Consider the following 14,714-nt stretch of genomic DNA (forward strand, 5'->3'; position numbering starts at 1 on the left):
GCTGGCCTCGGACTCAGAAATCCGCCTGCCTCTGCCTCCCAAGTGCTGGGATTAAAGGCGTGCACCACAACCGCCCGGTTAACACACAATATGTCTCATGTAGTCCAGGCTGGCCTTATGGAGCTGAGGATGACTTTGAACTTGTGATCTTCCTGCTCTGAATGGTCATAGACCAGTGTCTTCACTACACTGAAGCTCTGAATAGGAATCTGTAAGCTCTCAGTAGCATTTTAGATAGGTATGAAGCAAGCAGCAGGCATGCCTTCCAGCAAATTCCGTAACCTAGCCAGCTCTTGGCTTCCATGTTCAGAGGAGGTGAGGGATATAAATATTGTTCCACCGGGGTTTGTATGGAGACCAGATCCACATACCTGGGCAGAGGCTCTGGAAAAAAGCTGGTTGTAGCTGTCTGCTGTTTCATAGCTCCCTGGGGGGAAATGCCACACCATTCCTTCCCCCGGCACCACTGTCCATCTGATATCCCCAAGCAGGAGGAGAGTGTGGCTCAGGCTAAAAGTCTTACTATTAAGACAGCAAGAAATATACTCCACCCCAGCATCCTGGGAAGAAACTTCCTCAGCGAGCATCCAGTGATAGGCTGGCTCAGCTACCACTAAGTCAACCTCCCTCAGGACTTACATTGGACTGCATAGGATGCTAGAACCACCGCAGAGTTGAGAGGGCAGGTTAACCTGTCAGGAGAAAGAAGGATTAGCTAAGTCAGAAGAACCACAGACACTCATAAATCACAGCCAGCCCGTGGCTTTCTTTTCTCCATTAACGGTTAATGAACAGCATGAGTGAATCTTAAAGGCAACTCCGATACAAATCAATCCCGAATGGCACACGGATACAGTAAAGAGTTTTTTGGAGATTAAAAACCACAACTTTTGGTTTAAAATGATAAGTGTCACAAATACCAGGATGCTAATGGCCTGACATTGGACAGCATGCTCACATTGTAAGAGAAGTAGAATCTGAGATAAGTCTGCAGCCTTTGATCTTTCTTTCTTTTTTTAAAGATTTATTTATTTTATGTATATGAGTACACTGTAGCTGTCTTCAGACACAACAGAAGAGGGCACTGGATCCCATTACAAATGGTTGTGAGCCACCATGGGGTTGCTGGGATTTGAACTTACGACCTCTGGAAGAGCAGTCAGTGCTCTTGACTGCTGAGCCACCTCTCTAGCCCCACTTTTGATCTTTCTAATAAAGACCTGAGACTTTCTGTAAGGCTCTGACTGCATCCTAGTCAGAGCCTTACAGACTGGAGGATTCTTAGGTACCTCCTTCCCGGAATGGTGACCCCTTATAAAATGGAAAAAAATAGGGAGGGGGGGAATTCTGTATTTGAACATTTGTAATTCTGTCATTAAATTACTTAATTCACTAACTACTGACTATTCCTAAACCTACCGACCTTGCTGAGGTTGTCAGGGTTCAACCATCTCTGCCTCCCTCCCTGTCATCCATTAGACATCCAGACTTGGCCTGGATTTGTTCTTATTGCCAGCTAACCTCAGTCCTCCCAAATACCTGTTCTCAGTGACCCTGTCTGTCTTTATTGCTCTCTTTTCTCCACTCAAACCTGATTCTCTGTTCTGCTCAAGCTCTGCCAGCAGACCTGGAGCAAGGGCCACTGCCGAATGCAGGAACGGGCTGGGAAAGGCTAGGGGCAGGGACTGGGACAGTGAGCCATCCTTACCAGCAACACTGAGACAAGAAGATCTTAAAAGCGTCTTCCAGTCCCGTGGCAAGTTGAGAGAGCATGCAGTTTCCATGGTAGCCCATGAAGGTCCCACATGAGTCATCCCACTTGCCAGTGTAATCTGGTTGGCCCCCAACAGTTTCCCTGTCAGTCCACTGTCCTCCCACTGGTTCTGAAGGTACCTCTGAAGGTAGCATTCCCTATCTGAAGGCCCCTGATGCCCATGAGTAACTCTGTGTCCCTGCAGACATCTGTGTCTCTATGAACCTATAGATGTTTCCTGAGGTTTCTCGTTATCTATCTGTTTTGAGCAACAGCATCTTTAGAACAGGTGAATATGTGAGAAACACAGGCTACCAGTCTCCTCCAAGATGAGCTCCACTTAACGTTTAGCCTTTGCTAGAGGATGGACAGCTGAATGGATTTTGGGGACAGCCTAGAAACAGGCTATGGAGGCTCATACTAGACAAAGAGAGCCTAGGGAGACTGAAGAAAAACATTTCCAAAGAATGATTAGTGCTCAAAAGACATAGTAGAGAACAAGGCTAGCCTGTACTCCTCTCTCAGCATTCCATATACTCCTGTGCACATTTCTTTGTCTCTGTGTGGTTCAGGCCTCTAGGTGTCAAGTGAGGCCACTGCCCTGCATGAGCCATCTCTGCAGAGAAGAGATGCTCCTACAGCACTGGCTAGCAGTAACTGCCTATTCAGACAAGTCTGAAGATCTAGTATCTCAGGAAAATGCTAACCTCACAACAATACCCTTGGAGCTTGAGGATGGGTGGAGACATGACAATGACAAGGCTCTAGGGGGATCAAATCCAGGATGGGATGTGGGCTCCTACCAATTTATCTGGAAATTCCAAAGGGCGTCTTGTTTGGGAAAGCAAAAAGGAGGACAGTGTAGTACCAGAGTGTGGAGTATGAGAAGGCTGAAGGGGAGGCTCTGGCCTGGTGGCCAGCTCGGGATGGAACCTGCCTCGTAATGGGTGCTCAAACAGTATTAATGGAAAAAACAAAGCATCTGCTTATAAGGGAGCCCTGGACCAGGTATCCATGACTGCAAAGAACAGCTCAAGAGGGGAGATGGCCATTTCAACACAGGGTTCTCCTAACGTGTAATGAAGCTATTTCCCAAAAGATGAGCCCTCAGCACCAGGTCTATGATTTGTGCTGGAGAAGGGATGCGCTACTACTACCTCGGGGAAGGGAATCCACAGAATTCATGAAGATCCTGAACTCCATGATCACTAAGCAGTCAACTGTTCTGCCAGCCCCTTCAAGGACGCTCTGGCTGGCAGGACTGTAGCACAGGGAAGCCCTGGTCTCTCCCAGTCTGTCCTGGTGCACACAGACACCATCCCTCTTATCACAACCTCGGCCTGCTTTAATGCCCTGCAGCTGCTCTCTTCCGTCCGGTGGGCGTGAGGACACACGCCTGCAGTGGGCAGAAGCCCCTTCTCTCCCTGCCTTCCTGCAAGTCAACCACATATGGCCTCCAGGTGAAACGGGGGAGCTGTCTTGCGGTCCAGCGGAATCTCTTTTCTCCACTAACCCTAAATCTGGCTTATCCCCAGCACCCCAGAGACTTTTCTAGGCCAACTATGATTCCCACTGCCCATATGGGTCTCATTTGCCTCATGGGCTTCCTGCCCCAGGTCATGAGTCACAACTGCCAGCTTCCTTGTGATGCAGCAGGCCAATGGCCTCTGATGACCCTCTCCAGTAGACTAATCTCACAGGAGGAAGTGAGGATGAGGAGCATTGAAGTAAATGGGGATGGGGCCCTTCTCCTGCTGCCATTCTTCTTCTTTTTTTTCCCAATAAGGTTTAAAAAAAAAAAAAAAAAAAAGGCTAAGGGACTGGCCCAGCAAGAGGGCTTAGTAAGTAGGTAAGGGAGCTTGCTGCAAATGCTATGGTGAGTCAAGTTCAATCCCTAGAACCCATGTAAAGGTACAAGGAGAGAACCAACTCCACATATGTGTACTATCGTCCATACCTGTACACATAAGCACATGCACATACATACTCACCCATTCTATCTCTAATAATAAATGAAAAAAACACTTTTTTTTTTTTTTTTCGAGACAGGGTTTCTCTGAGTAGCCTTGGCTGTCCTGGAACTCACTCTGTAGACCAGGCTGGCCTCGAACTCAGAAATCCGCCTGCCTCTGCCTCTGCCTCCCAAGTGCTGGGATTAAAGGCGTGCGCCACCAACGTCTGGCAAAAAACTTATTTAAAACAAAGAATGTGGGCTGGAGAGATGGCTCAGAGGTTAAGAGTACTGACTGCTCTTTTCCTGAGTTCAACTCCCAGCAGCCACATGGTGACTCAAAACTGTCAGTAATAGAATCCGATGCCCTCTTCTGGTGTATCTGAAGACAGCAATGGTGTACTCATATACATAAAATAAATAAATAAATCTTAAAAAAAAAAAAAGAAAAAAGAAAGAATATATCAAGGATTTGGAAGACGGGATTTTGTGGGCTTGGAATTTTAATTCTCTTTCTGGTCACTCTCAGATACCTTCTAAGCACTGAAATGGCCTGGATACACTTGTGCTGACTCACAAGTGGATGCTCCTCCGAACACAATTCCTCCCAGAGAGAAGACAATCACCCGTAAGTACCACTAAGCTCCGCTAACCACCGCGGTCGGTCGTCTCAGAAGTGGCTCTACCTTACACTTATCCGCTACCTGAGCTGAAGCTTGTTTTATACTCGGAATCTTTCCTTCCCTTTTAAAATTCCCTAAGTCTTTACCAGAAAGATCACTGTGTGTTTTGTATAAAATTGTAGTGAAGTGGCATGACGTTTCTCGATCATTAACCTCTGTAAACCAGGAGGGAGTTGAAACCAGCCTAAGATACAGGCTTGGTTTAAATTTAATTGAATCCTATTGCCAGGAATGCATGCTCATTAGATTAAATACAGGAATCTGGCTAGTCTGACAGGAAAAGAAGAATTCAAAATTCTTATTACCTTCCTTCACAAACATCCATCTTCAGTTGTAAGAAATACAAATGCCTGAGAAACAAAAGTGTTCATTAACAAGTGCTCAAAACTCCATAAGCAAGCAAGAACAACAAAAGCACACGTTTGAAAAACAGAGTACAAGCAAATACCATTTATCTATTTGCAAAGTGCCTAGGTACTGCTTGGGAGGGCGGAAGGGATGGGTTGAGTAGGAGCCAAGGGTGCCTCCTCCCACCCTCCCACCCCCACCCTACCCCCACACCTCCAGCTTGCTGCATGGGCTTTCAACTAAGTACAGGGACCCACAGCATTCTGTACAAGCTGCCCACACACTCACAGGTCACTGTTCTAAACATGGGCACTTACACACACACACACACACACACACACACACAGCCATTGCTCTGTTAAACTGCCAAGAGGGGGGTGTGGGTCTGTGAAGATCACAGCTTGGCTGGAGTGCAACACCCAGCTGGGCTTTTTCCTGGAGTCTAAGAACCACGGGAGCTGGAGGAAAAGTATTGGTAGCCTAGTTACCAGGACCTGCAAACATCAGAGTCAGCTTTGAAAGCCTAGAGCTGTACTGGCGGGCGAACTATTCCAGGCCCCTGAGCCCTGCAGGCTCCATCTCTGTCCTGGGACAGAGAGAGGAAAAGGAGGGTGGCATCAACAGCCCGGGTAAGGCCAGAAAGCACCATGGAGGCATTTATATTTAGGGACGCGGCATACATGTGACGCTTGGCTCCTAACTCCCACTCTTTTTTAAAACCCAGATTCAAGCTGGATTGACATTCCAGGGTCTGGCCAAAGATGACAAAAGGGAAGCCTCCTGAAAGCTAATACAGATGGCGCAGAAGTGCTGGGGCGGGGATCATTCTGGCAATTTAAACAAACCAGTCTCATATTCCTTGGGGTTGACAAAGGTCACGGAGCTGGCTGATTTGAGACCTGGATGTTTGAAACAGCACTGCAAGCAAGCTCCTGTGTGTAGTCTGGGGCTGGGTGCCTGGGGCTCTGTGACTTTCTTCCTCGTGTCAGCCTCCCATTGAATCTGGGAGGCTGTAATGCCATCTCTATTTTAACTTATTAAAACTCCTATGATAAAAGGACTTGCAAATAAAAAACATCACACTACAAAATTAAGCAGGCCTCAAGAGTATACACCTCAAACTCTCTACAGTCAGAATTGCCAATCTGGGGAAATGCCTTCCTTTATTCTGGACAGACATGCAACAAGAACAGTCTCTGTGGGCTGCAGAAGTCATTACTAAGCTTAGGATCTAGATCATACCTCTGACACAATTATCACCACTCTGTATTGTGTTGAACATGGGCATGAGTGAGTGGTTAGCCTTTTTGTCTACTTGACTGGATTCACAATCACCATGGAAACGTACTTTTGGGTGTATCTGATGGCATTTCCAGAAGGTTTAAGTGAAGATGGAAGACCCACCCTCAATCTGGGAGGCATAAACTCATGGATCGAGATCCCAGACCAAATAAAGGGAAGAAGTGAATAAAGGGAACACCAATCAGGAGTTCATCTGTGGTCCCTGATCGTGGGTACACTGTGATCAGCGGCCTCACACTCACACAACCACACCCTCTACCGTGATGGCAGGTAGTCTCTAGGATTGTAAGCCAAAACCAGCCCTTCTTTCCTTAAGTAGCTTCTTGTTTAAAAATCTGGTCACAATAATGAAATACTTGTGCTAATTCATGTCCACTCAGTAGTGGGATCATCTTTTCCTCCCAGGAAAACATAACCAGTTCTTTCTAGTTTGTTTCTATGTTTATCCAGGCTAACATTCAACCAGAATTAAGTGTTCTCTCCTGCTGGAAGGATACTGGGAGAAAGAAGAGAGGGACAGTGTTATAAATGATCCACTGGTAAAACCTGTGCTTTTACTGACACGAATGATTGGGCTGTGAACATTCTGTGATCCTATACCAAATGTCACCTGGTCCTTTGCAGAGAAAATCCAAGCCAACCCCACAGAATCACAGGTAACGAGGTGAGAATCACAGAATGAGCCCCAAACTTAGGAGGCTTTGTCGTTTTCTTCAGGGAGCTCAAATTGTCCTTAGAGATTGTTAGTAAGTGGAACGCTGCTCAGAACGATCTAAATTTATCAGTAACAGCAGTTGTGGAGGCTCACAATAAGCAGACATGTAAGTACCCTTGAGAAGAAAGGAAAGCTATCAATAGGAGAAATTTGGTATGTCTAACTTTGGAAATGTTTGACCCCCCTTTGACAGTGTATTCCACCCAGATCCTGTGATGGCTAACTGTCAAGATGACACAAGCTAGAATCACCTAGGAAGGAAGTCTCCATGGGGTGTTGTCTATATCCCCTTGGCCTGTGGGCATGTCTATGCAACTGCCTTAATTAAGTTAATTGGTATGGGAAGACCCAGCCCACGGTGGGTGGCCCCATTCCCTAAGAAGTGAGGACCTTGAGCTGAACACAAGTAAGGGGAGCCTGTGTGTTCTCAACTGTGGATGTGGATGTGACCAACCACCTCACGTTTCTCCCTTCACTTTCTGACAGTGATGGAATTTAATCTGGAACTGTGAGATGAAACAAACTCTTCCCTCCCCTATGTAGCTTTTGGTTAGGGTATTTTACCACAGTGAGAGAATTTAAAAATGGAACAGACCTCAACTTCAGAAAGACAAAAACAAAATAAAAACAAAAAAACCCTAATGACTTGTCTCTTTTCCTAGATAAGAAAAAAAAAATAACCAACACCACCATCACTGCATTTCTTCTTTGACCCTTGAGAGCCAAATTTCCTTAAAAGGAAAGTGCTCTTTGGACAGGCTGCAAATCCAGAGCATAAGAAGATCGTATGTGCCAGGAATATAGGTAAAAACCGCCATGTAAAGTAAAAACCAAACAAATCAACCCAGTGTGTGAATTAAGGGAGGAATCCAAACCCAACGCTAAGGAAAAGATCAAATAGCCCCAGAGGCTCACCAGCTGTAGAGCACCGTGCTGCCCCTGTTCTTGCTGTGTCAGAGAGGTCTAGTACCTGCTGCGCAGGAGGAAACCTCTACTGTGGACTGACTGTGCACCTTAGGGTAGGAAGTAGGCCATGGAGTGGGGGTGGATGTCAGATTAAAACCAGTGACTTGGAAAAGTAACACAGACAGAGCTAACTGACTTGTAACTTAGGTTAGAACAAATACTAGTCTACTAGGTCTATACTCATCTCCAACTCAAGTCTACTCCCCACTGGAGCCCTGCTTGCTCCCCATCCCTGCAGCTACTCTGGGGATTTGAAGATGGCCTCACTTCTTCACAAGGCTTCACTCTACATTTCCTTGGATGCTCCTTGGGGGATCCTTGGATGCACTCCACGGGTCTCAGATTCTTTCCTAAGAGGCGCAGAAGCCGATGGTTGTGAAGAACACTAGAGGGGCCATGGGTCAGGCTGGCCCTGAGAGCATCTCCCTCAAGCCTTTCTACTTAAAAGCTTGAGCGTGCATACAGGGTGACATACACCTGGGCCTCCAGTGTCCCAGGGATGAGATATGGAGGACTGTAATGACAGTGACCATACACGAGCTGGAACTTCTTAAGGTAAAATCAACTTGGTAGGTCACAATGGTCACTTGTGTGTGTGTGTGTGTGTGTAAGAGAGAGAGAGAGAGAGAGAGAGAGAGAGAGAGAGAGAGAGAGAGAGAGAGGGAGAGAGAGAGAGAGAGAGAGAAAGGGAGAGAGGGAGAGAGGGAGAAAGGGAGAGAGAGAGAGAGAGCAAGAGAGACTGCAACATGAATACATAATTCTGCAAAGTTATTTATCTTGCTTTTTTTTTTAGATATGGTCTTGCTAGATTGCTTAGGCTGGCCTCAAACTCCTTTGCTCAAGGGACCCTCCTGCCTCTGCCTCCCCAGGAACAATTAGAGGTATGTACATACCACTGTGTCTAGCTCTTCATGTAACTATAAAGCATCCCTTGATCAGACTATTCCTAGAGAGGAAACCTTAGAGAGGTCCTTTAAAACACATAGTGACAGATGATGTCACCAGTTTTATGTCAGTTAACTTAGGACATGACAGGCTGGGTTGAGGACACTGCCCCTAGTCCAGAACAACATAGTGTGGGGTGGGGCAGGTAGGAGGGAGGCTCCAAAATGATTCAAAGCATCGTGCGCTTCACTGTGGTTTCCCAATGAGCCACCTAGGCCTCTCTTACACAGACTTCACATTTGCCGAAGAGATAAACGCAGTCCCACCCCAGGGCCTGCCTCTGTGGAGAAAAGCGATACATACAGAAGCAGGAAAAACAGAGTAATAAACCCACAACTGGCCTTTAAACATATCAAAAGCTAAAATTGTAATTGTAATTGTCATGAAAACAGAAAGAGAAAACTGAGAGAACATTCTATGCCTGAGCTAATGGCATCTCTTTGGTGAGATTTTTCTGCCATAAAATGGGCCTCAATAATCCAGAACAGCTTCTGCTTCTTCCCAGGGTGACAGTTTCCGTCCTTTAGAACAGCAAAGGGATACTAAGGAAAGACTCAGCATCGCCCTGAGGCAGGGGAAGCGGCTGGCCCTGTCTCCCATCCTGAGGCAATGGCTTTCTCTATGTACCCTTCCCATCCCGCACACTCCAGTTTCCCCACCCAGAAAACCCACCTGCCAGAACCAACCAGAGCCAGCCAGCCCAGCCCAGCCTGCAAGCCCTTCGGGGTAAACAGCTTTCCTTCCCTTATCTGCCTCACAAACTTCCTACACCTGCTGATTCACACAGCGGACAAGCCTGGTCCAGCCAGAACCCGTTCTCCTTCCTCACCCCTGCGAACCTGGTGGAAAGTTCTGGTTTCGGCTAAGCCTCGTCATCCCCAAGGGACTTCATTCCAGCCCCTCAGGTTTCATACTATGTGCCCGTGGCTGACGGCTCTACTCCAGGCAGGCCTGCATCACAAGAATTGACTTAGCAACCTCAGTATTTGCCATGCTTACCAGATAGAGGCAGGAAGAGAGAGAGGGTGCCCACATGCATTGTACCAGACTGGGGCTGAAGGATGTAGGCCACAAACTGAAAACAAACCTGCGATTAAAATTTCAATCTAATTTTTACTTGGATTTCATAATGGTCGGAGGTTATACCCAATCAAGTTACTTGTCCGTAGCTAGAAGACAGAGTACATTTTCTGGCAGCTCCTAATCTGTATATATTGGACAGAGAACGTCAAGAGGAAAAGGTTATTACCTGGTTTGTTCCTGCTGCAGTGTGTTGGGATCAGGTATAAAATATCTTACTCGAAAATGCAGGGTACAGGGGAAACCTCCTACAACATTATCCAAAAATAAATTAGGTTTTCACTTTAAACAACAAAGCGGTCCATGTACATAGCTGCTACTCTCCTGCAAATCACCCCACCACAAGCTTTCCATTCTAAAAGCCCCGGTTTCAAATCCCGACGGCTTAAGTTAACAGTTTAGAAGTCTCCATGGACACCTAAAATATTTATATAGCATCAGCTTCGAAGGTGGTACCACCCACTTCCGGCTGTATGTTTGCCTTAGCGCCCAGTTCAAACAACGATATTAAGAATGTTTAAACGTCTTAAATTAGCATCTATACATAAAACTCGCAAAGGACTGCAGCGGCTTACATTTACATAGTGCCTTGGGCTGTCCCAACATTTCCATGTAGCATCTAGAACCTTAACTACCACCACCATGGCTACCCGCGGGCTGAGTGGTTCTACTTTCCAGATGGAGAAACTTAAACGGCTCTCTGGATTAGGTAGACAGTGACAAGACCAGCACATTTGGTAGCACTGAAGTTTCTCACTTGATGTTTTCTTTTGTTTTGTTTTAAAAAAAAAAAACTGGAAACCATTTTTACAACTTCAGTTCAATGCGTATTAGTCACCGGGATCCTGAGTGCCACACGAGTCACTCAAGATATTACTAGGGCCTCAACACCAAGCGCCAGTTTGCTTGTGTGGCTAAAACTAGCCGCGTGTCTGATACAAGATCAGACCAGTTAGGGGTTAGGGCAATGGAAGATCAAGACGTGTTGCCAAGACATGGGGAGACCTTTTGACTTCTTGGTTACTATGCCAAGGTCCTGTCTACTGGCTCACGTAGCACTTTCGGGCTCTCTGAAATCCAAGTCCTTCAGTAGGCTGCCCAACTGGCTGATCCTTCTGCCCATCTTGCTTCTGCCTTGTTCATCGTGGCTCTAGACCTCCCCAACTCTTCCCCCCCCCCCATCTCTGAGTTCCTTTGTCACCTCTAGGCTGGTACCAAAAGAACCTTTAAGGGTTGGTGTGCCTCTGTATACACCTAGCGGCCAGTGGGTGGTGCTAGCTCTGTGGCAATGTTTTTCCATTCCCTGTCTTTGTCTTACCTCCTCAGTCTCCCCCTTTCATCACTATTACTTCAGTGTCTCAGGCACGGTCTCTCTGTTTTGCTTATTTCTTCTGTGATTCAGTGTGTGTGTGTGTGTGTGTGTGTGTGTGTGTGATAGAATTACTCTTTTCTACTTCTACACTTGCCCGTGACAGCAGGGTTCAAATCTGGTGCTTTGGACTGCATTTCCCAGGTTCAGCAGAGTGCTTTACCTTGGTCTGAGCACTGGGGATGTGATTGCGGTTAAGGACAAACCAGAGAGAGAATGACAAACAGTTGCCTCACGTGACTGGCCACCTCCTGTGTGTCAAGAATCTTGAAGGGTGTGGAGCAGTGCGGAACAGTCCTGAGAGGCGGTTCAAGCACCTCACTGTGAGAAGACAGCAAGAGTGCTCAGCCAGCCACGAAGAGGCAAAGAAATGAGAAGGAAGCAGTTAGCGCTTCCCTTCAGATAATAGGAGGTATCCAAGGAGCCCTGAGGAATAGGAGATGGGCTCAGGGACAGGGAGAAAAGCATCTACTAAAGAGGGAAGACATTGAAGGGTGGTTCAGACAAGAGTTAAGTTATTCTGGGTCACCAGGTAGGTATGGGGCCAACGAGAGCCATGAGGGAAGCCAGGATGAGAAAAACTGGCCAGAAGGAGGTTGGGCATGGCTGGAATAGCTGTCTCACTGGGAGCTGAGAGCAATACAGAAGCCCACTCAGGATGGATGAGCCAGCAGCTGTGCTGCTGTAAGGTATGAGGGTTTTCGTTAGTCTCCCTTTATGTGTATGCATTTGTGTGTGCGCACATGCACTCATGTGCGCAGGAGTCTGCATGTGCACACGGAGGCCACAGGCCGATGTCAGGTGTGGTCGTCCACTGCTCTCCGCCTTCATTTCCTGAGACAGGGTCTCTTACTGAACCTGGAGCTCATCCTTTGGCGAGACAGCCTGGCCAACAAAGTCCAGGAATTGCTGTCTCTGTCTCCGGCGCTGGGATTATGGGCACACTCCACAGTACCCAGCTTCTTATGTAGGTGCTGGGGATCTGAACTCAGGTCCTTAAGCTTGAACAGCCAGCACTTTTACCAACTAAGATACCACCCCAGTCCTTGAATGTCTGTTTCCTTACACTGAGCTAAGAAAGACTATCCCTCATCCACTTGCTCCCTTGTGCTGAGTTGCCTCCCCTCCCCTCCCCCTCAAGGTTGCTCGGAAGCATCTCTCTCTGACCCACTGCCACCTTAAGTCCCCATAAGGAGAAGACAGTTTGCTGTACACACAATGGCCAAGCGAAGAGAGATCATACCCACCTTTCAGCTGCTTCCTGAGGGGTTTGCTTGCCTCAAGCCATCTCTGTTGAGTGAGAAAAATAAGCTATGAAACCAACCCAGGCAGGGAAGCAGCACATCTTACATGTGGTCACTTACAGGAGAGTCCACTGGATCGTCGCCATGTTGCAAGCCAAAGTATTCCTTCTCCGTCACACCCAGGTGGCCATAGGCCATATCCAGAAGCGACTGGCCCAAATCTTGTTTCTAGATCAAAACCATCGAGTATTAAAATGAGCCAAGAAATAGAAGTCACAATCTTTTTTAACAGTGGGCAAAAGAGAAAAGTAAAATTTTCTGAGATTCTATGAATAAATACTTCCCACAGTAACAAAAGCATTAATACATTTCAAGTTACAAGGCTGTATGGAGAGATACAGAAATACGGTTAAGACAAACTACATTAATATGTTTTCAGACACTCTGGATTTAAGGGACTGAGGAGAAAGGTCGGTAGACTTCTTGCCTTGCAAGGAAACTGTGTGTACAGGGGAAGACACAACCCTGGAACTTGCTAGCCAAGTAATCTAGTAAATATGGAAGCTCCAGGTTCTATGAGATCATGTCTCAAAAAACTAGGGCAGGGGGCTAGAGAGATGACTCTGTGGTTGAATGCTTCCAGAGCTTGAAGAAGACTAAAGTCCCATTCCTAGCACCTACACTGAGCAGCTCACAACACTTGTAACACCAGTGACTGGCGTCCCAATCATTCCCTCTTCTGGCTGCTGACTGCACGAAAAATAAAAATATATCTCAGTGGTGGTGCACATTTTCAATCCCTGCACTCAGGAGGCAGGGGCAGGCAGATCTCGATGACTCTGAAGCCAGCCTGGTCTACACAGCAAGTTCCAGACCAGCTGTAACTACACAGTGAGACTCTGTCTCAACTAAGTAAACGGATAGATAGGTGATAGAAGGATAGATGATAGGTAGGTAGGTAGATAGATAAGATAGACAGACAGATAGAATGTTGAAAAAAATAAAGAATAATGAAGATACCCAATAATGGCCTCTGGCCAGTCTGGCCAACGCATGAAGCTCCAGGCCAATGAAAGACTGATGGCTTCTGGGAAACAATACTGCAGGCTCTCTTCTGGCCTCCACATGCATACATACACGCGCACACACACACACAGCTTAACTTAGCTTTCTTAGGTTGCTTCCATCCCTCAGCTGAGGTTCTGCAGTGACTTCTAAGTTGGAAAACTCACACATTACACAGCAAACACGCCATGACCTGCTGCGGATTACCCACAGCAAATGCTAATCCCGTCAGCTCCTGTTGGCTGCTGGGGGGGCCCAGCTGCAGCTCCTTCCCTTGGAGGAACCCAGAGAGTGTGCAGCAAGGAAAACTCTCTACTAACAGCTAAAAATACTCAAATGCCATCCAAAATACCCTCAAAGTGACTTGGCCTGTGTCCCCCTGTGGGATTATCTGCCCTGCTGTTTCTCGTCATCTGAAGTGAGAAGCCGGTGGGGACATTTAGCCACACTTCACTCCAGAGCAGGATTCAGCGGCCTGCACCAGTGTTTATGGGGCAGTTCCATGTGGGCACTGGGACAGTGCCACAGGAAGCACCTCTTTCCTTGCTTGGCTGCAGGAGGGGTGACTAACATGGAGTGTCAAACGCTGTCAAGTACTTTGAACCGGTCAAGGCACAGTAGACAGATTTCTTAGAGGACACAGCACGGACAGTGGGGTCCACCTGGGAACAGGGACGAGGAACCCCTGTGTTTAGTAGGGTGACAGGGTGGAGTGTCACCCCTCCCATCTTTCTAGTGGGCCCACTCCGTCTGAAGCTGACTGCACAAACGAAAGACAACTGGGGATGGTGTGAGACAGGCGGACTAAACAGCACAGAGCACTTGGGGGATTTCAGATTCTGTTTTCAGAGGTCGACTGCCCAGGAATGCTTTGAACCCAACCCATTCAACTCAGGACAATGCAAGTCAGAAATAGACAGGTATAGAAGAGGCTCTTCCTGTGAGCTTCTGAGAGCAGGTAATGCGCAGAAAGTGGGTCGTGGAGCTGGGGGTGGGGAGCGCGCCACGAGGTAACATGTGGACTCTCCTGCAGCAGCTGCTTCCACGTGACTTCATGGGATCAGCTCTGTTGTGTATGCACTTGGCCATTTTTAGAATGTACCACCTGTTCATCCTGAAGGCTTCTGGACCTGCCACCACCCGTTACAAGAGAGTCTTCACAGGATTTAAAAACAATATAGCCCACCGGGCGGTGGTGGCGCACGCCTTTAATTCCAGCGCTTGGGAGGCAGAGGCAGAGGCAGAGGCAGAGGCAGAGGCAGGCAGATTTCTGAGTTCAAGGCCAGCCTGGTC

At 47.4% G+C, this 14,714-nt stretch overlaps 1 protein-coding gene across 9 annotated transcripts in view; it reads right to left on the bottom strand.

Annotated features, from left to right (window-relative positions):
• Ptpn3 (protein tyrosine phosphatase non-receptor type 3) overlaps nt 1-14,714 on the bottom strand; it is a 151,882-nt gene that overhangs the window by 66,435 nt on the left and 70,733 nt on the right. For all 9 annotated transcript variants that reach the window (XM_031377461.1, XM_031377463.1, XM_031377466.1 and 6 more), the window contains exons 3-7: nt 12,477-12,584; nt 12,360-12,402; nt 9,913-9,991; nt 4,693-4,737; nt 640-692 (exon numbers count right to left, since the gene is read on the bottom strand). In XM_031377461.1, the coding sequence (XP_031233321.1) occupies nt 640-692; nt 4,693-4,737; nt 9,913-9,991; nt 12,360-12,402; nt 12,477-12,584 (328 nt within the window). The remainder of the gene's footprint in view (nt 1-639; nt 693-4,692; nt 4,738-9,912; nt 9,992-12,359; nt 12,403-12,476; nt 12,585-14,714) is intronic.

The sequence above is a fragment of the Mastomys coucha genome, unplaced genomic scaffold, assembly GCF_008632895.1.
Source record: "Mastomys coucha isolate ucsf_1 unplaced genomic scaffold, UCSF_Mcou_1 pScaffold18, whole genome shotgun sequence".
NCBI lineage: Eukaryota > Metazoa > Chordata > Mammalia > Rodentia > Muridae > Mastomys > Mastomys coucha.